The following is a 21,439-nucleotide window of genomic DNA, read 5'->3' as shown; positions in this document are numbered from 1 at the left end:
GGATCGGATACGGCTGGGGTCCCGAGGAGAGGTTTGAGTACCACTGCTCTAGGGGATCGGATACGGCTGTGGTCCCGAGGAGATGTTTGAGTACCACTGCTCTAGGGGATCGGATACGGCTGGGGTCCCGAGGAGAGGTTTGAGTACCACTGCTCTAGGGGATCGGATACGGCTGGGGTCCCGAGGAGAGGTTTGAGTACCACTGCTCTAGGGGATCGACAGGGAGTAGTACAGTGTTTTCTGCATGAGGGCTCATCTATGGATCTTTTTCAGTATTGATTGGTGTAGTCAGGGGTCATCGGAGATCAACCTCCACTGTAAGCCAATCACTGTTCTCTGTGAATACATCATCTATCCACTCAGCACTGAAAATGACAGGGCGTTAACTGACTCGTTGGGCTGTAGGGGGCATTGGTGTGTGTTCCTACCGTATTGTGTTTTCAGCATTACCAGCCATATAGGCCAAAAGTTATCAAAATAAAAGGGGGAAAAAACCTAACGTCACTAACAGAGTGGTGGAAAGATGATAGTGGAAATATAGCGATTCACACACACACCTGAACAAAGATGGGGAAGATGAGGATCTTGGGTGCTGCTTTGACGTAGCCGTAGTTGCCGTGCGGGTTGCCGTGTGGTACATGGGAGCGTACTATAGTACAGTTCTGGTAGTTAGCAAAGTTGGAGGAGCTCTGGGCCTGCTGGTAGCTGGGTGGGGGTTGGCCAAAGAGGTTGGCATCGGATGGTTTAGATGTCTTGGCGTTAGTGGAGCGTCTTAGGAAGGTGGTCCGGCCTGCTAGACCTACACCCCCAGGTGGAGCACCGCCACCCCCTTGAGTCTGGGGCACGCTGGCCTGGTGCGGGTACATCCTCCCTGCTGAGAGACATAACACACACACCCCAAACAAACACACACACCCCACACATTTTGGGAGTTAGCCTGGGAACATAGAAGTAGAATGAGTGTTGACAGAATTGCCCTGCCTAACCGCCCTTGTTCACTAAAATCCTAGTCAGTAGTAAATGGCTTACCCAAGGTACCATGCTTGTCCTGGTAGATAGGCCTCAATACCTGAATTAGAGACAAAAACATAATAGTCAATGGTTCTGTTATAACAGTTGACCAATACCATTATGCAATACATTGTTACAGGAAATTGTCACATGTAATGTATCCATTCCACCATAAAATAATGCCTGACATGAGGTGAAATTGAAGCAATGACAATGCAGACCAGGCATGTTAGGCATGGAAAAGGGCCACGGACAACTACTTTTAACCAGAGCCCTATGAGTAGTAGTGGCCTGAACCCAGGTCTATGCAGGGGTTGTGTAGTAGTGGCCTGTGCGTCAGCCCTGTGTGACATCACATTGTGTCCCTGCTCTGACCTATGACTTCCAGAGGGGGGTGCGACCAAGCTGGGCAGGAAGGATGCTCTGTAACCCCAAGCATCAAGGTTTTGGATTTAGTCTGACATTCTTTAGCCACTTACTTCCACCCACTTTTCCATCCACTCTCGCAGCATTCTTTCTTTCCTCTACCATCCTTTTCCCTCTTCTGCTGTACCCGTCATCCATTCATCAACCTCTTGATGTACCCATATCTACTCTGTATATCTACTCCCATATCTACTCCCATATGGTCGCTTGAATACTACTTACTGGTGCAGCAAATCTCAACTCTTGGTTGTATGTTATCATACATTTAAATTGTATTAAATTACCTATTTAACTATGTACTATATATACATATACATATATATATATATATATATATATATATATATATATATATACATATATACAGTATATACACATACAGTACCAATCAAACGTTTGGACACACCTACTATTTCCAGGGTTGTTCTTTATTTTTAATATTTTCTACATTGTAGAGCAATAGTGAAGACATCAAAACTATCTTGGAGGGTCATACCCAAAAAGACTCGAGGCTGTAATCGCTGCCAAAGGTGCTTCAACAAAGTACTGAGTGAAGGGTCTGATTACTTATGTGAATATCATATTTCCATTTTTTTAATTATTGATACATTTTCAAACATTTTAAAAACCTGTTTTTCTTTGTCATTATGGGGTATTGTGTGTAGATTGAGGAAAAAATGATTTGATACATTTTAGAATAAGGCTGTAACGTAACAAAATGTGGAGAATGTCAAGGGGTCTGAATACTTTCCGAATGCACTGTATACATCTTTAATTTGCACAATGCACATTATGTCCGTTTGAATTGCACAGATATTTCTCAGGTTAGAATGGCAAAGTATATCTCTGATTTAGATGGCATGTAATGTAATGTATGTCAAGTAGAATTGGCATGAATCTATCCCAGGTTTGAATGGCACATACAGTACCGCGAAAAGTACTTGCCCCCTTTCTAATTTTTTGCATATTTTTGATACTGAATGTTTTCAGATCTTTAAACAAGACCTAATATTAGATAAAGGGAGCCTGGGTAAACAAATAACACAACAATTAAATACTTATTTCATTTATTTCAGAAACAAAGTTATGCAACACCCAATGCCCCACTGTGAAAAAGTAATTGCCCCCTTACACTCAATAACTGGTTGTGCCTCCTTTAGCTGCAACGACTCCAACCAAACGCTTCCTGTAGTTGTTGATCAGTCTCCCAAATCGCTGTGGAAGAATTTAGACCTTCTCTTTCTTGCTGTAACTCGGCGACATTTGTGGGTTTTCAAGCATGAACTGTTCGTTTCAAGTCCTTCTGCAACATATCAATTGGGATTAGGTCTGGACTTTGACTAGGCCATTCATAAACTTCAAATGTGTTGCTTTTTAGACATTTTCATATTTTGGATCATTGTCTTGCAGCATGACCCAGCTGTGCTTAAGCTTCAGCTTACAGCTGGATGGTCTGACATTCTCATCTGTTATAGACCAGAACTCATGGTTCCTTCTATTAAGGCAAGTCATCCAGGTCGTGAAGGCCGTAAAGCAGCCCCAAACCATCACACTACCATCATTATACTTGACTGTTGGTATGAGGTTCTTACTGTGGACTGCCGTGTTTGGTTTTCGCCAGGCATAATGGGACCCGTCGTCAAAAAAGTTATACTTTTGAATCATCTGTCCGTAGAACATTCTTCCAAGAGTCTTGATGATCCTCCAGGTGCTTTCAAGTGTTTTTTGGCAAACTTGAATCCACTTTTATGCCTGGCGAGATCCTTAATAGAAGGAAGCATGAATTCTGCTCTGTATCAGAGAATTCTACAGGAGAATGTCAGGCCATCCGTCTGTAAGATGAAGCTGAAGCGCAGCTGGGTCATGCTGCAAGACAATGATCCAAAACACACAAGCAAGTCTACATGAACATTGGAATGGCCTAGTCAAAATCCAGACCTAATCCAAATTGAGATGTTGTGGCAGGACTTGAAACGAGCAGTTCATGCTTGAAAACCCGCAAATGTCGCCGAGTTAAAGCAGTTCTGCATGCAAGAGTGAGCCAAAATTCCTCCACGTCAACGTGAGAAGACTGATCAACAACTACATGAAGCATTTGGTTGCAGTCATTGCAGCTAAAGGTGTTATAACCAGTTATTGAGTGTAAGGGGGAAATTACTTTTTCACACATGGGAATTGGGTGTTGGATAACTTTGTTAATTAAATAAATAAAATAAGTATTTACTTTTTTGTTATTTGTTCACTCAGGTTCCCTTTATCTAATATTAGGTTTCGGTTGAAGATCTGACAACATTCAGTATCAAAAATATCAGAAAGGGGTAAAATACTTTTTCATAGCACTGTAAAGAGATCTTCAGTGTATGTCAGGGTCTGGATAGTGCCATCGAGGGGATAGGGCAGGAGCCTGGGATGGACCATGAGCCTCTGCTCCCCCACCAGTACCTGGCTTCCTGGGTTGATGGGGGCCAGGATGATGTAGTTATCCCCGTTGGACGCCTTCACTCTAGTCCCCTTCAGCGTGGCTGTGTGGCTCTGGCTATGGGTCTGGCTCCTGACTTTACCATCCACCTCCTCTGCCCCCCTTCCTACGCGCCCCCTCTCCCCCCACGCCCCCCCTACCCCTACCCATCCTAACCCTCCCCCGCCAGCCCCCTCAGAGCCGTTGACCAGCACCCGGCGGCTGGTCCTGTGGTGGGCAGGGAGGGGGGGCACGGCCGGGGGGGACATGTCCCGGTCTAGCCGGTCCTTGGACCTGTCCCGCCGCCTGGTGGGGGGCGAGGGGGCATCATAGTTGGAGGAGGAGGTGGGCTTGTAGGAGGGCCGGTGGATGAGGCCCTCGAAACTGGGTTTGGCGGCCGGCCCAGTGCGCCATACCACCACCTTGATCTCATTGGAGCTGTTTCTGTAGAGGGAGGCAGAGAGGGAATGTGACAACTGGTCAGGAAGAGTGTAAAGGTAAGCTTAGCCAATGGATGTGCGCATAGAGACTACGAGCCACAGTGCCTGTATAGTGTTTGCTGTGCATAGATAGCACAACCCATCAAACTTCAGAATGTAACATGAGGTGTTCTTTAAGTGTTGAAGATAGCTATCCCTGTCAAAGTTGGTTAAGTCCACTACTTCCTCTGTGTCTCCCTGCCTGTTGTACCTGATGGCGTGGGCGACCTCCACACATTTCCACTGTTCTACAGGCTGACCGTTGAGCTGCAGCACAGTGTCCAGCTGCTGCAGACCTGCCTGATCCGCCGGACCACCTTGGGACAGGAGAAAGGGCAGAAGAGGGTCAAACATGCACACACAAACACACACATATACACACACAGTTACACGCACCAGCTTCTACCTACTAATACCTACATGCAAACCTGATTTGACCACCTCAAAAAGAAGGGAAGAGGGGGACAAGAGAGGGTCAAATATACACCTGCACCCATACATCTAGACCAACACACACACACACACACACACACACACACAGGCAGGGAGTGGTGAGCCTTGCCTGAATCGACAGCCTGAACCCTCACTGGGGAGTCAGAGCAGATGGTGAAGCCATAGCCGTCTTTTCCTCGAAGGATGGTCACCTATAGAACACACAAACAGACATAACATCACCATAAAGCATTACTCATTCATGTCTATATACGTACACGGAGTGAAATGCAAATACTATATTTGAAAAAACATCTACAGCAAGCAGGAGCAGTGATGAACAACATGCGAGCATATGCCTACAGATCAGAGAGATGTTCTCTGGCCAGGAGCTGAGTGTGTCAGGATGGAACGTGTGTGGATGCCAGCCACACAGATTAGCACTGTGGCCCTCATTAAAGGTGGCCGGCGCATTGGTGTTGATCTGACGCCAACTGTTGGCAGCATCCGCACAGAGTAAGAGGGCAGGCACACACACACACACACACACACACACACACACACACACACACACACACACGTACGATGCCTTTCTGTCAGAACTCCAGGAATAATGACTGTGTGTGTGGTTCAAAATCAACAGTGCTCCGCTCCAATACATTGTTTCCATCTCATCTGCTGACAATAGGGCATCTGAAATCTCAACACACACTTTATATTATAGCTCTTCAGCTGAACATAAAACAGATTGAGTACAATGTTGCTTTAAAACTCTTAGCAGTTTTACATCTCCCCCCTTTTGGTTCAGATCAGGATGGTAAGAGGGTAGACTGATCCTAGATCTGTGCCTATGAGCAACTTCTACCCAAAGAGCATGTCTAAAAGACTGGCATCAAGATGCATAAGCGTATTAACTTGTTTAGCTTTGATAACTACAGTTCAACCCTCAGTAGCCAAAGAAGGCTGGTATAATGTTCTTAGGGACAGTTCCTAGAATTCCTTGACGGATTGCCCGTAAGGATTGACCGTCTGTAATCTAGTGAGATACAGAGTCACCGTCCATAATCACTGGTGACATCCTGTATGTCACCCCAATGCCATGTCACCGCCCCGGTGACAGCCAGGTTGACCTCTTCATCCTGCTGACTGACAGGCTGTGGCGGGGCACACACAAACATGTTTGTTTTTGACAAGACACAAACAAGTTGATGAACACATTATAGCAATTATTGACCGACTTTCCACCTATAAAAATACATGATAATCTTGATAGTCTTTTAAAATGTTTGATAGATGATCATCCTGATAGATAATGTGGTTAGTGGAGGACTTGTCACCCTGTCATGTCAGAGTAGTTGTGTATCTGGTGTCAGGGACAGACAAGGATCAGAGCAGCACATTGTGTGAGTAGACAACTGTTTAATAACCCTGCAGTCTGGCTACAGACCAGAGACACTACTGTCAGATCAGAGAGGGGAGAGAGAGAGAGAGAGAGAGAGAGAGAGAGAGAGAGAGAGAGAGAGAGACAGAGACAGAGAGAGAGAGAGAGAGAGAGAGAGAGAGAGAGAGAGAGAGAGAGAGAGAGAGACAGAGAGAGAGAGAGAGAGAGAGAGAGAGAGAGAGACAGAGAGAGAGAGACAGAGACAGAGAGAGAGAGCGATAGAGAGAGAGAGAGAGAGAGAGAGAGAGAGAGAGAGAGAGAGAGAGAGAGAGAGCGAGAGAGAGAGAGAGACAGCGAGAGAGAGAGAGAGAGAGAGAGAGAGAGAGAGAGAGAGAGAGAGAGAGAGAGAGAGAGAGCGAGAGAGAGAGAGAGAAGACAGACAAGACAGACAGAAGAGACAATGAGACAGAAAGAGAGAAATGAGAGACAGAGAGAGAGAGAGAGAGAGAGAGAGAGAGAGAGAGAGAGAGAGAGAGAGAGAGAGAGAGAGAGAGAGAGAGAGAGAGAGAGAGAGAGAGAGAAGACAGACAAGACAGACAGAAGAGACAATGAGACAGAAAGAGAGAAATGAGATGGACAGATGAAGAGAAAACGAGACAAAGAGGCAGATACGAGAAACGACAGAAGCAAATAGAGAAAGACTGGGTGAGAGTCTACGGGAGACAGTAAATAAAATAAATGAAAAAGAGTAAGGGAAGGAAAGAGTTGGGGGGCTCTGTAGGGGCTAGGTTGGCAGTCAGTAGGGGAGGGAAGGTAGAGTAGAGGGGCGGTGGGAAGAGGGGATCGGGGGGTGGGGGGGTAGTGTTAATGAGAGGTGCCCCCTGGCCTTTTTGAGCGTGGGACTGGACCACTGGGAGACCAGATACACACTGACTGGCACCCAGGGCCTTACAGTGGGCACACGGTGGTTACACACACACGTTGTTAATAAAGGAACCCTCATTCCTGGTCTCTCTCTCACATGCACTAACACACACGTCCAACCTTCAGGCCAAGGTCAGAGAACCAGCAACAATTGCCTGACAGGCAGCATTCACAGCATGTGTTCAAGGATGCTATTCTCCCATCTCCAGTTCGCCTCAAGAGCCTCTACAGCCTCAATCTTTCTCCTTCCCCTCAAATGAGAAGGTTACAAGCCCAGTATGAGTATGAAACTACCGTTGCTCGCTATTCAGAGCTACTCAAATGAGTTGTACAGGGGTGTATTTATGTAACTGATTGCGTAGGAGTGTGTGTGTGTGGTGACTCGGAGTGGTGTTCTGTTGTGTCCTGTGAGATGTGCAGTGTTTGTGTGTGTGTTTGTGTGTGCGTGCGTGAGACTGAATTTTCTCTCTGTTGCTTTGCCTCAGCAACCTCATATAAGACACTATCTGACTATGAGAACACAGCCAGGAGCCAACCCACTGTCTGTCTGTCTGTTTGTCTGTTTGTTTGTCTGTTTGTCTGTCTGCTGTGTGCTTCTGCTCAGTTTGATGCCTCTCCAGTCTGTCAACCTGATGTGCCTCAGTGATTTCACTACTGACCTGCACAGTTACACACTCTCACACACACAAACACACACATGCACAAACTTACACACACACAGGCACGCAGAACTAAAGCAAAAAACAATCCACCCCAATGTCTGTTTGTGTGCTGAACACTACAACACTAAAATTCCAGTAGGACAGCCATTGTGCAGGGCCACATCTGGGTCACTGTGGTTTGGTGACAACGTGTCTCGGGGCCACCAGAAAAACCACTCCCTGCCAGCCCAGCATTATGTCCATGTCAACACGCTGTACTGTTGTGACGCCATGCAAACTCCAATCAAGACAGAGTGTCTTAGGCCAAAGTTGATTTGGATTGTTAACCCCAACTGATTGCAAACTGTTAGATAAGATGGGCTTGTGCTATGTCTATAAGCCCTAAGCTGCAGACAGTATGGAAGTAGTTTTGAAGTGAGGATAACAGACTCCAGACTTTGGGGTGTTATGTTAAGCCTGCGGGACTGGAGGATTCTCTCTCTTTATTTTCAATGTATCTCTTCATCAGATCTGTCTCTTCTCTCGTTATGGATGAATAATGTAGGTGAAAGAGACCTGGTTCTTCAGTCTCAGGAAACAAGGAAAACACTCTCTCTTTTCATACTCTTGTTTCTTACACTGGTTTCCTCCTCATCGCTTCCCTTACATGTTAGACACTATAGGACTGAGCTGTCCAATGGGAAACACTTGGCTATATTAGTGGTGCCTAAAGGCTTTAATATAAATTCCCTAACTTTTCTTCTTTCTATCATTGTTCCAGTGCCTTAATCCAATTTCGCTATCCTATAAATCTATATTTCACAAACAATTGACCATTGTCTGTTTCCTACGTCATTGCTCTTCTATCATTGCTTTCCCTTGTTATTTCCCATGCTATCTAATGTATTCTCTTTGTCAGGGTTGCAGTCTTTCCAAAAGAGCTGGCTACACAGAGAACCCTACTTCTACACCCGTCCCGCTCCCCTCCCTTCTCCTTCCTTCTTCCCTCTCCCCTCCGTTCTCCACACATCCATTCGCACACTCTCCTACCCCACACCCTGTCCTCTCCCTCTCGTCTCACTCAGACACTTACTTGACACTCTCCCCCCATTTGTCACACCCCCATGTACAACAAACCTCTATCTCTCCCTCCATCCACCTCTCTCTCCCACCGTCCCTCTCTCCATGTGATTGTCTAGGGGAACAAACCTGAGGCAGTCTAGCAGTGATGCAGATCCTACACAGCCCGTGGATGGTATGCATGTCTGCAAGCTCCTCCTGAGGACAGACCCACTGTGGATGCTTCTGCTTCTCCCCCCTCAAACCCCTACCGTCCTGGATGGTTCCCTGAGGATGTTCCTCTAGAGTTCCTCTGTTCTTCTCTGGGTTCTCACAATGCTGTATGTGCTCTTCAATGCGTGTTCCAAATCTGATCCCAGACCTCTCTGTATGGTGGTTCACTTGTCAGGATCCTCTATAGTCCAGTCAGTACGGTTTGTGTTGATTGCTGTCCTCCATACAGCAACCACTAGGTATGGTCCTATCTGGATGGTCAACAGACAGTCAATGAGATGCACTAGAAACAATGATCTGTATGTGGTCAGCGCAGTCAACAATTAGATCCTCGGAGTGCTGTGTATGGCTCCTCACAACACTGTGTCCTCAGAGTGCTGTGTATGGGTCCTCACAACACTCTGTCCTCAGAATGCTGTCTATTGGTCCTCACAACACTGTGTCCTCAGAATGCTGTGTATGGGTCCTCACAACACTGTGTCCTCAGAGTGCTGTGTATGGCTCCTCACAACACTGTGTCCTCAGAATGCTGTGTATGGCTCCTCACATTACCGTGAGTCTTCCTAGCACTGTCCGGTCTTCTCTGCTCTGCGGAGAGAAGACGAGCGCTGTGCTCGCGGTGTGCGTGTCCGTGTGTGGGGGCTGGCGTCACAGAGGCGAGACTGGTGCTGGGTCGGCCTGCTCCAGCCACACTGCTCTTGGCATGGCTGCTCATGGGAACTCCACTCAAGAGAAGAATAGGAGGAAGTGCCCCCTCACCCCCCCTCCTCCCCCTCAAACCCCTCTCTTTCACCTCCCCCCACCCTGAGCCCTGTCCGGGCCAGCCTGTTTTGCGTCGGCCATCGATGAGCCCAGAAAAAGCTTCCTGAGCCAGCAGTATGGGGCTGGGAGAAAGAGGTGAGAGAAACAGCTCACATACACACAGACTTCTGATCATACTGTAGAGGTGGAAGCAGAGAAGAGCACTGGCAGTGAGCACTCTTATATACATAACATGTATGTTGTGCATACGGAGGTGGGAGAGAGTCTGTGGACGCTCAATAACACAGCCATGTACAATAGACACAGTCCCATATCTTTATTAATTCCACCTACGCCATATTCACCCACATACACAAGCAATAAACATCCAAGCAACTTCTAGTTGTGCTACTTTTGCACTGAAAGAGGAAAGACACGCTGAAAAGATGAAGGCTTAAATGCCATGTGAAGCAGTCCTACCGTCTTTGACCACAGAACACCGTCCGTCATTTTCAGACTATTCTACATGTTGAATCGCCACCGTTCGTCCACATAAAGCATGTGATCTACTGTGCATTGCTGACTTACACTACATGACAAAAAGTTGCTTCCAGGGGCAGTTTGGAACTCAGTAGTGAGTGTTGCAACCGAGGACAGGCGATTTTTATGGGCTACGCACTTCAGCACTCGGCGGTCCCGTTCTGTGAGCTTGTGTGGCCTACCACTTCACGGCTGAGCCGTTGTTGCTCCTTGAAGTTTCCACTTCACAATAACAGCACTTACAGTTGACCAGGGCAGCTCTAACGGAGCAGAAATCTGATGAACTGACTTGTTGGAAAGGTGGCATCCTATGACGCTTCCACATTGAATGTCACTGAGCACTTCAGTAAGACCATTCTGCTACTGCCAACGTTTAGTTATGGAGATTGCATGGCTGTGTGCTCAATTTTATTCACCTGTCAGCAACGGGTGTTGCTGAAATAGCTAAATCCACTCATTTGAAGGGGTGTCCACATACCTTTGCCCATAAAGTGTGCATTATCTTATTGTTATGGTGTTTCTGCTGCCTCCCAGCTAACAGCACATGTTCCCACAACTTTAGAGAACGTTCCCTTAAGAGTCTCATTATGTCATTAGCTATCGTCTAGTTAAATAAAGGTTAAAAGCAACTTTCATTGAATATTTCATATAGCAATGCTAGCAATGCTAGCTTATTTTGAGTTAACTTTTTTAAACTGCAAGCACAGATAAGACACATGGAAATTAATTTCCTAAGCCATTAATCATGCAAACACGTTGACCAATGTGCCCTTGAGCAAGGCACTTTACCCTAATTGCTTCTGTAAGTTGCTCTGGATAAGAGCATCCGCTAAATGACTAAAATGTCAAATGTAATGTAAACATTCTGTTAAAGTAATGAAATATCAATAAATGGTTCTCAGAACGTTATGTGCTATCTGGGATTGCTCTGTGTAGGAAAAATCAATTAATGTCGGCCAGAAAACTGGCAAATGTAACCCAGAGCGACTAATTTCCAACATGTCTCCGTTCCATTTATCCTTTAGTGGCTGGCTCACTCGAGGTTAACAGAGACAGAGAAAGAGAGAGGCCAAAGAGGAACCCATAGTGCACTGTCTCCACAATGCTAACATACTGTCAGAAAATACCATTCACCTCCTTACATCCCCTCTATTGGGCATTTAGGGGGACTTTTTCCTGTTCTCCTTTTAAAGGGGGGAAGGTTACCCTTCTATCGCACACAAAAACATGTGAGAGCTCTTTCTCTTCATTTTCTACCCTTCTATTCCGCTCTAAACAAGCAGAAGGATGGATTAGAGGGAGAGAGAGGCAAGCGTTTGTAACGTTGTCTTTGAGCCAGACAAGACGAACGGAGCGGCTCCTTTTTGGAGTGTGGGATCTTCCGAAAGTTCGTTCTTATCTCTCTCTCTCAATCTCTCAACAGACAAGTTACGGAAAAGCCCAGAAAAGCCTTGAAAAGCAGAAAGTCCAACGGTTCCTCATTCAGCCTGTGAAAGTGCTTTGCCCTTCTTTAAACTTGGTCCAAGGAGAACACCCCACAAAGATGAGAGAGAGGGGAATAGAGGGGGAGAGGGAGGGGTAGAGAAATGGGAGAGAGATGGAGGGAGGGAAAAGAACATTCAAAAACTGATGTAAAAGCCTTTAATATAGAGTTGCATTACAGAGACTTCCTGTTCCTCAGTGTTAGCTTTCAGCTCGTCATAGCCCCACTTCCAAATCCACACTAAAACAACTGTTTGTTGCCGAACCAGGGTTGTGATCCAACAGTAAACATTTTCAGCAACGGAATGAGGAAAAGTTGATAGGGATTTGCAACTTGAAATGTTCTTGTGCAACCAGTACCAGCAACAAATTCTGGTGTAGCCAGTGAATCAAATAAACAGCACTGGATGTTTCTGATATGCAGACGTGACTTCTGGTCCCAACACGTGTAGTTAAACGCGTCTACACACACACACACACACACACACACACACACACACACACACACACACACACACACACACACACACACACACACACACACACACACACACACACACACACACACACACACACACACACACACACACAAACACACTCCTTTCACCACAGCTCCATGTCTCACACAGATACCCAGACATACAGTACATACAGGCATAAGACACATACAGAGGAAGTTCCAAAAGATTTCCTCACCGTTAAGCATTGCATATTCTCAGGTCTTGTGGTCTCGGGAGCAGCACCATGGTTTGACAACGCAGCCTCTGAAAGAAAGACAAAAGAGTCACGGGCTGAGACACTGCACTTAGAGAACATCTCAGCCTCTCTGTCTCTGGAACCTCAGGGTACCAACTCGGGGACTCCCTCTTCTTCTCAACAAGGTGCTGCCCAAAAAAATCCTCAATATATTGCAGATGCAAGATAATGTCCCAAATTTGATGCTGACAAAAAAAGTATCCCAAACGTTTCTCTGTACGTTACAAGCCAATGGATTAAGCCTGTCCTGAGCTGCCTTGGTGTGTGTTGAGAAAGGGGCATCAGTTAGGACCCCTCTAATAAGGCACAAACAGAACTACTAACTCTGGGAAACTCTGCGCCCAACTAGCCAAGAGAGGAGAAGAGCACAAGAGAGGGAGGGAAGCAGGGAGGGGGTAAAAAGAAAAGGAACTTCCCTCTCACTCCATTATCCCTCCTTCGAGGGCTCCTGTGAGGTTACCATGGTGACGGCAGCCTCGCCCCAGCCTCAATGTCCTTTTAACCATTCCTCATAAAGGCAGCATTCAGCTGGCCCACAATGCTGATGCCTGCTCCCTCCCTCCCTCCCTCCCTCCCTCCCTCCCTCCCTCCCTCCCTCCCTCCCTCCCTCCCTCCCTCCCTCCCTCCCTCCCTATACATATAGCTGCAAATCTCTATCCCTCCCTCTCCCTCTCTCTCTCCTTTTACACTGAGCTGTATCTATCTCTGTGTCTCTCTTACATTTTTATGCTCTTTGCCATTCTAACTCTTTCCTGCTCTATATTTCACTATCTCTCTCTCCCTCTCATTCCTCATGCAGATGGTGAAATTTGATTTCAAACTCATCCACCCCATAGAAACACCCTCCCCTTCATCTCTCCAGCATTGCGTTAGCCTCGTGAGGAGTTCATAATCGTGTTAGCATTCACACACACACAGACACAAACATCAATAAAACACAGAAGCACACACACACACACACACACACACACACACACACACACACACCCACACACACACACACTGTCCTGCCATAGTTAGTTCTCCTACAGCTTCTTCGTTCACATTCTACCATCCCGCAGGCAGGTTGCCGGGGTAACGGGGCAAGCTTCAAACAGGAGCCTGAGAGTTCAGTCACTTTAATCCCAACTCCCCAGAGAGCCAACCTGCACACCCATCGGCCCTTTGTTTGGATAACCATTAATCACACAGAGTGAACAACGTAAAACACCAATGCAGAGCAGAATTTCGTTGATACCACTAATCATCAAAATCTAAACTCCAGAAAAGAGCCGTTCAATTCTACAACCACCTAAAAGGAAGTGATTCCCAAACCTTCCATAACAAAGCCATCACCTAAAGAGAGATGAACCTGTAGATGAACCTGTAGAAGTCCCCTAAGCAAGCTGGTCCTGAGGCTCTGTTCACAAGCAGACACCACAGAGCCCCAGGACAGTAACAATTAGACCCAAACAAATCATGAGAAAACAAAAAGATAATTACTTGACATATTGGAAAGAATTAACAAAAAAACTGAGCAAACTAGCTCTCAAGAGAAGATAGGCTATGTGCACACTGCCCACAAAATGAGGTGGAAACTGAGCTGCACTTCCTGACCTCCTGCCAAATGTATGACCATATTAAAGACACATTTTCCCCTTAGATTACACGGAACCACAAGGAATTCGAAAACAAATCCAATTTTGATAAACTCCCATATCTATTGGGTGAAACACCACAGTGTGCAATCACAGCAGCAATATGTGTGACCTGTTGCCACAAGAAAAGGGCAACCAGTGAAGAACAAACACCATTGTAAATGCAACTCATATTAATTTGTTTTCCCCTTTGTACTTTAACTATTTGCACATCGCTACAGCACTGTATATATACATAATATGACATTTGAAATGTCTTTATTCTTTCGGAACTTGTGTGAGTGTAATATTTACTATTCACTTTTATTGTTTATTTCACTTTTGTTTATCCATTTCACTTGCTTTGGCAATGTTAACATATGTTTGCCATGCCATTAAAGCCCCTTGAGTTGAATTGAGAGAAAGAGAGAGAGTGAGAGAAAGAGAGAGAGAGAGCGAGTGTCAGAGAACGAGAGAGAGAGAGAGAGAGAGAGAGAGAGAGAGAGAGAGAGAGAGAGAGAGAGAGAGCGAGAGTCAGAGAACCAGAGAGAGAGAGAGAGAGAGAGAGAGAGAGAGAGAGAGAGGTGTGAGGACAAAGAGTAGTGCTGGCCATTGGCCAACGTTAGTCAGCCTTGCCACAGAGCTGCCCAGCCATAAAACATCTCTCTCCCCAAGTAGCATGAAAGATCTCTTCACTCTCTTGACATCCTGGCCCTCCTTTCACACCACAAACAAATAAGCACTTGATGGAGAGAATGAAGGAACATTTTAATCTCACCCGCCTCACCCAATGTGGTACGGATCTGCTATTTTTATACTTTATAACTGGAACCTCCATCAGAAGCTAGCCAGCTAACTAGCTAGTAGTCATTGTTAGCAGTCACCTTTAGCTCGGACACCCGCCAGCTTTAGCTCAGTCAATACCTGCCAGTCTGCACATCGCGATATCAACCCAGAGCATATGGGACTGCTTTTGTCTACCACATCACCGGATTCCTGCCGCAAGCTCTGGACCATTACACCGGATCATCGCATCTAGCTAGCTGTAACCGAATGGCTATTGCTGGTTAACGCCTCTGTCCCACAGCAAGAACCAGTTAGCCTTGAGATAGCCTCGAGCTAGGCCCATCTCCCGGCTAGCCGACGAATGTATACCAGCTAACTCTTGGGCTACAAAACGTTTTTTGCCAATTGGCCAGGACCCTTTATTGTTGACACAGAGCCCCGCCAATCCATCACAATTGGTCTGCTGATGTAATCGTCTGATGTGGCTTCAACAGGCTTTTCCATTGTGATGTCGCCGAAGACCCATCTGCTATCCCCGGCCCACTAGCTTTCTTGAACGCCGTGTCTCCTGCTCACCTAGCATAGCAGTAACTACCGAACGGCTCCCTTAATCACCTATTGATGCTCATTGGACCCTATGATCACTCGGCTACACAGCTGATGCCTGCTGGACTGTTCACTGACACGGTAGCTCATGTTTTTTATCTGTCGGCCCCAGCTTCGAACTCAGGTCCTGTGTGTACCGAACTGACCCTCTCTGCCAATTCATTGCCATTTACCCGTTGTTGTCTTAGCTCTCCCAATCAACACCTGTGATAGCTTTATGCCTCTCTCTAATGTCAATATGCCTTGTCTACTGCTGTTTCGGTTAGTTCTTATTGTTTAATTTCACTGTAGAGTCCCCAGTCCCGCACATGTGGAGACCTCACCTGGCTTAACTGGTGCCTCCAGAGATGCAACCTCTCTCATCGTCATTCAATGCCTAGGTTTACCTCCACTGTACTCACACCATACCATACCCTTGTCTGTACATTATGCCCTGAATCTATTCTAACACGCCCAGAAATCTGCTCCTTTTATTCTCTGTTCCCAACGCACTAGACGACCAGTTCTTATAGCCTTTAGCCGCACCCTTATCCTACTCCTCCTCTGTTCCTCTGGTGATGTAGAGGTTAACCCAGGCCCAGTAGCCCCCAGTACTACACCTATTCCCCAGGCACTCTCATTTGTTGACTTCTGTAACTGTAAAACTGCCTTGGTTTCATGAATTCTAACATCAGAAGCCTCCTCCCTACGTTTGTTTTATTCCCTGCATTAGCACACTCAGCCAACCCTGATTTCCTAGCCATGTCTAAATCCTGGCTTCGGAAGGCCACCAAAAAATGTTACATTTCCATCCCCTACAACATTTTCTGACAGAACTACCAAGGGGGGCGGAGTTGCAATCTACTGCAGAGATAGCCTGCATAGTTCTGTCATACGATCCAGGTCTGTGCCCAAACAGTTCAAGATTCTACTTTTAAAAATCCACCTTTCCAGAAATAAGTCTCTCACTGTTGTCTCTTACTTTAGAACACCCTCAGTCCACAGCTGTGCCCAGGACACTATATGTGAATTGATTGCCCCCCATCTATCTTCAGAGTTCGTAGTGTTAGGTGACCTGAACTGGGATATGCTTAACACCCCAGCCATCCTTTAATCTAAGCTAAATGCCCTCAATCTCACAGAAATTATCAAGGAACCTACCAGGTACAACCCTAAATCTGTAAACATGGGCACCCTCATAGATATCATCCTGACCAACTTGCCCTCCTGTCTTCAACCAGGAACTCAGTGATCACTGCCTCATTGCCTGCATCTGTAATGGATCCGCAGTCAAACGACCACCCCTCATCACTGTCAAACGCTCCCTAAAACACTTCAGCAAACAGGCCTTTCTAATCGATCTGGCCCGGGTATCCTGGAGGGATATTGACCTCATCCCATGAGTAGAGGACGCCTGGTAGATCTTTAAAAGTGCTTTCCTCACCATCTTAAGTAAGCATTCCCCATTCAAAAAATGTTGAACAAAGAACAGATATAGCCCTTGGTTCACTCCAGACTTGACTGCCCTTGACCAGCACAAAAACATCCTGCGACGTACTGCATTAGCATCGAATAGCCCCTGTGATATTAAACTTTTCAGGGAAGTCAGGAACCAATATACACAGTCAGATAGGAAAGCAAATGCTAGCTTTTTCAAATAGAAATTTGCATCCTGTAGCACTAATTCCCAAAAGTTTGGGGAGACTGTAAAGTCCATGGAAAATAAGAGCACCTCCTCTGAGCTGCCCACTGCACTGAGGCTAATCTACGATAATCGAGAATTTCAACAAAAAAAAATTATACAGCTGGCCATGCTTTCCACCTGGCTACCCCTAACCTGGCTAACAGCTCTGCACCACCTGCAGCAACTTGCCCAAGCCATCTTCATCGATATCTTAACCGCCATCGATAAGAAACATTACTGTGCAGCCGTATTCATTGATCTGGCCAAGGCTTTCGACTCTGTCAATCACCACATCCTCATCGGCAGACTCAATAGCGTTGGTTTCTCAAATGACTGCCTCGCCTGGTTCACCAACTGCTTCTCAGACAGAGTTCAGTGTGTCAAATTGGAGGGTCTGTTGTCCGGACCTTTGGCAGTCTCTATGGGGGTGCCACAGGGTTCAATTCTCGGGCCAACTCTTTTCTCTGTATACATCAATGATGTCACACTGCTGGTGTTTCTCTGATCCACCTCTATGCAGACGACACCATTCTGTATACATCTGGTGTCACTCCCTGGCCATAGAGAGGCTTTTTATTCTCGATTTTGGTTAGGCCAGAGTGTGACTAGGGTGGGCATTCTATGTTCATTTTTCTGTGTTGTTTGGCCAGGTGTGGTTCTCAATCAGGGACAGCTGTCTATCGTCGTCTCTGATTGAGAACCATACTTGCACACGTGGGTTTTGTGGGTAATTATTTTCTGTTTAGTGTGTGTTGCACCTGACGGAGCTGTTTCGGTTGTCTCTTTGTTGTTTTGCATTTTTAGTGTTCAGTTTTTAATAAACATGACGAACACGTACCACGCTGCGCTTTGGTCCTCACCTTCTTCCCCCAACAGTCGTTACATCTGGCCCTTCTTTGGACACTGTATTAACAAACCTCCAAATGAGCTTCAATGCCACTCCTTCCGTAGCCTCCAACTGCTCTTAAATGCTAGTAAAACTAAATGCATGCTCTTCAACCGATTGCTGCCCGCACCTGCCCGCCTGATTAGCATCACTACTCTCTCAAAGCCTCCTTCACTCTAGCTGCCAAACAAACCATCGTAAAACTGACTATCCTACCGATCCTTGACTTCAGTGATGTCATTTAAAAATAGCTTCCAACACTCTACTCAGCAAATTGGATGTAGTCTATCACAGTGCCGTCTGTTATATCACCCCCTATATGGTTATTTATTTTTCTTGCTCTTTTACACCCCAGTATCTCTACTTGCACATCATCATCTGCACATCTATCACTTCAGTTTTAATGCTAAATTGTAATTATTTTGCCACTATGGCCTATTTATTGCCTTACCTCCCTACTCTTACTATATTTGCACACACTGTATATAGACTTTTCTATTGTGTTATTGACTGTACGTTTGTTTATTTCATGTGTAACTCTGAGTTGTTGTTTGTGTCGAACTGCTTTGCTTTATTTTGGCCAGGTCGCAGTTGTAAATGATAACTTATTCTTATCTGACCTACCTGGTTAAATAAAGGTGAAATATATATATATATATTTTAAATCACCTCAAGCGAGAGGACATCATTTTGTTTCCACGTCATTTCAACAACAACAAAAAATCAATGCAGTGACGTTGAATCTTCATGGAAAACTGAGTGGGAATTTAGTCATCATTGTAAGGAAATGTAGTACTTTTTTCACCCAACTTTTAACCTCAATCCAATGTTGATTTCACGTTGAATTCACGTTAGTTAACAACTCAACCAAATGTAAATAATAACTAGACGTTGAAATGACATGTGTGCCGAGTGGGTTGGGTGTCAATGGGAGAGAGGGGGTGTTAAAAACACTGTGACACTGACACAATTATGTGTCTGATGAGGTGTCATGGCTCGAAATAAATTACATATATACATACTGTATTGCCTGACCCATAGGCGCTAATATGAGCTGAGTGTGAGAAATGATGTTTGAATCAAATTAAAAACATTCTGAGGACTAAACAAGATTAAACTGAACACATGCACACACACTCCCCCTCTCTCTCTCTCTCTCTCGCTCTATCGCTGACCCTGTGTGAGGCCGTTTTAAAATGTTGCTGTGAATTGGAGCATTGGGGAGAGCAGCTTATGCATATTGAAGGTACACTCTTGTGTCCCTCTTAGGGCAAGCTACATCTGGTTGAGTGACGCTTTGAAAAGGACACATTGTCACAAATGTCTCTTCCTCCCCATCACCTCTGAGAGAGACAGAGAGAGAGACAGAGAGAGAGAGAGAGAGAGAGAGAGAGAGTGACAGAGAGAGAGAGAGAGACAGGGAGAGAGAGAGAGAGAGAGAGAGAGAGAGAGAGAGAGACAGAGACAGAGAGAGAAAAAACAGAGGGAGAGAGAGAGAAAAAAGAGACAGGGAGAGAGAGTGAGAGAGAGAGAGAGAGAGAGAGAGAAAGAAAACACATTAACCACCAGCGCCTTGAATAAAGTAACCCTTCAGATGCTTACTCACACGTTACCTGTCAAGAGGTCTAATTACCAGGATGTGACGGGTGAACTCTGCATACTGGGTAAATCAAGGGAAAATAGGACATGAAAACATGCAGGCAAACGCTGAGAGTTGGAATGAAACAGTATTTCCCCCGGAGCCCAAAGACACAGCTATACGGCAGAGAAGAAAAGATGAAATGCAATTTGTTTATGGTTGGGTTGACTGCACAAAAAACGGTCCACTCTGAAGCAAAAGCTGGGGAGCTGAAAGCGACTCGAAGATGATGACACCCACAGAGCAAACAGATAGATGAACATAACGCAGCAGACGCACAAATGAACGACAGAGACAGACAGGCAGGGTTTCTGCCCACCAAACTGAGGGTGACTGACTCATCATGCTACACGGGGTGACGCAACGTGACGGGGACATTTAGGGTGACCGGGCGGACTGCAGCTTTTGTGATTGGCATGTTTCGGTTTTACATACTGTACTGTACGGTGATATTATATATATTGTAAGATGGCACTACCATGACACTATGCAACCAATAAAAAAACGTATATAGGCCTGAACATTATATTGTTAAAAAGGGACAGCTGGAAACAAGTGAGAAAAGGTGACACAGGTGAAAACAGATGTGGAAGTGATGAAGAGAGACAAACAAATGAGACAGATCAGGGAGATAAAGAGGGAGGGACTGGAAAAGTGACAGAGACTAATCGAGCTGTCTTGGGTTCGGTGTCTCACTCTCTTGGTGACATGGCCCATGAACATGACATCATCACCAACAGGAGTTTAGCCATTGGCGAGCCCCAGAAAGACTCCATAGAATTTGACAGCTCTCCGATTCTCCCTGATGAGCCTAGTTGGTTCCAGGTCTAACAGTCAGTTTACAGATATAAGCTTAGGGTTTTTAGTTTTACAAAAACAAAACAAAAAGAACAACATATTTAAGGAAGTTTTCATATAGATACATATGAGAGGATAAATGATGAGAGCCTACATGATGGTGATGGTTGGAGAAACAAAACAAATCAATGGGTTGAGTTTTGTGTATTTTATAGTTCAACAGGGCAGGAAGTGGACAGAAGAGAGGACAGAGGAGAGGAAGTGACCTATTAGGATGGGAAATTTCACTTTGGATCAACTGGACAGTAGCCTGAGGCTTGTGTTACCCTTTAGTCAGATACGCATCATTGCAAACCTGAGTCATATACACAGTCTCTCTCACTCTCTATCTCTGGACCTCTCTTGCACACACACACCCGCACACCCGCACACAACCACACACACGCACGCACACACGCACAAATAAACAAACACAGTCTTCTCACAGCAGGGGGATGAACTAATTTGCGGTAACACCTTTGAAATGTGAGGACATGGTAGCTCTATGTGACACAGGGGAGATATTATTGATGCTTGACATTTACTATAATTTCATATAAATATCTGATCTGCAGATTAAAAGGCATTTCAAGCCATCTGTTAAAGGCCAGCAACAAAACAATCGAATAACATGCAGTAGAAAGGTCTCGTGTTTCAGTAGGCATTGATGGATAAAAGTGTGAAATATCAAATGTAATGTGGGGGCCCCTATGTGGGGGCCACAAAAAATATGAGTGAGAGTGACTGAAAAAAATCAATGGGGGCCCCCCGGTTGGTAATTAGACCATGATTACTACAAGTTTAGACTAATACTAATTTACCAATATGAAAAACTGAGAAAA

At 45.6% G+C, this 21,439-nt stretch overlaps 1 protein-coding gene across 4 annotated transcripts in view; it reads right to left on the bottom strand.

The window, feature by feature from the left end:
* The window catches only part of LOC139387870 (regulator of G-protein signaling 3-like), a 239,518-nt gene that overhangs the window by 167,899 nt on the left and 50,180 nt on the right, over nt 1–21,439 (bottom strand). For 3 of the 4 annotated variants that reach the window (XM_071134175.1, XM_071134177.1, XM_071134178.1), the window contains 6 exons: nt 12,505–12,572; nt 4,937–5,018; nt 4,586–4,691; nt 3,880–4,339; nt 1,030–1,069; nt 558–874 (listed from right to left, as the gene is read on the bottom strand). In XM_071134175.1, the coding sequence (XP_070990276.1) occupies nt 558–874; nt 1,030–1,069; nt 3,880–4,339; nt 4,586–4,691; nt 4,937–5,018; nt 12,505–12,572 (1,073 nt within the window). Of the gene's footprint in view, nt 1–557; nt 875–1,029; nt 1,070–3,879; nt 4,340–4,585; nt 4,692–4,936; nt 5,019–8,961; nt 9,755–12,504; nt 12,573–21,439 lie in introns of those variants that run through there. The other variant, XM_071134176.1, reaches the window with a different exon arrangement.

This window comes from Oncorhynchus clarkii, chromosome 29 (assembly GCF_045791955.1).
Source record: "Oncorhynchus clarkii lewisi isolate Uvic-CL-2024 chromosome 29, UVic_Ocla_1.0, whole genome shotgun sequence".
In the NCBI taxonomy this organism is placed as follows: domain Eukaryota; kingdom Metazoa; phylum Chordata; class Actinopteri; order Salmoniformes; family Salmonidae; genus Oncorhynchus; species Oncorhynchus clarkii.
The sequence above is the reverse complement of the archived record's forward strand: the minus strand, read 5'-3'. Positions and strand labels throughout refer to the sequence as shown.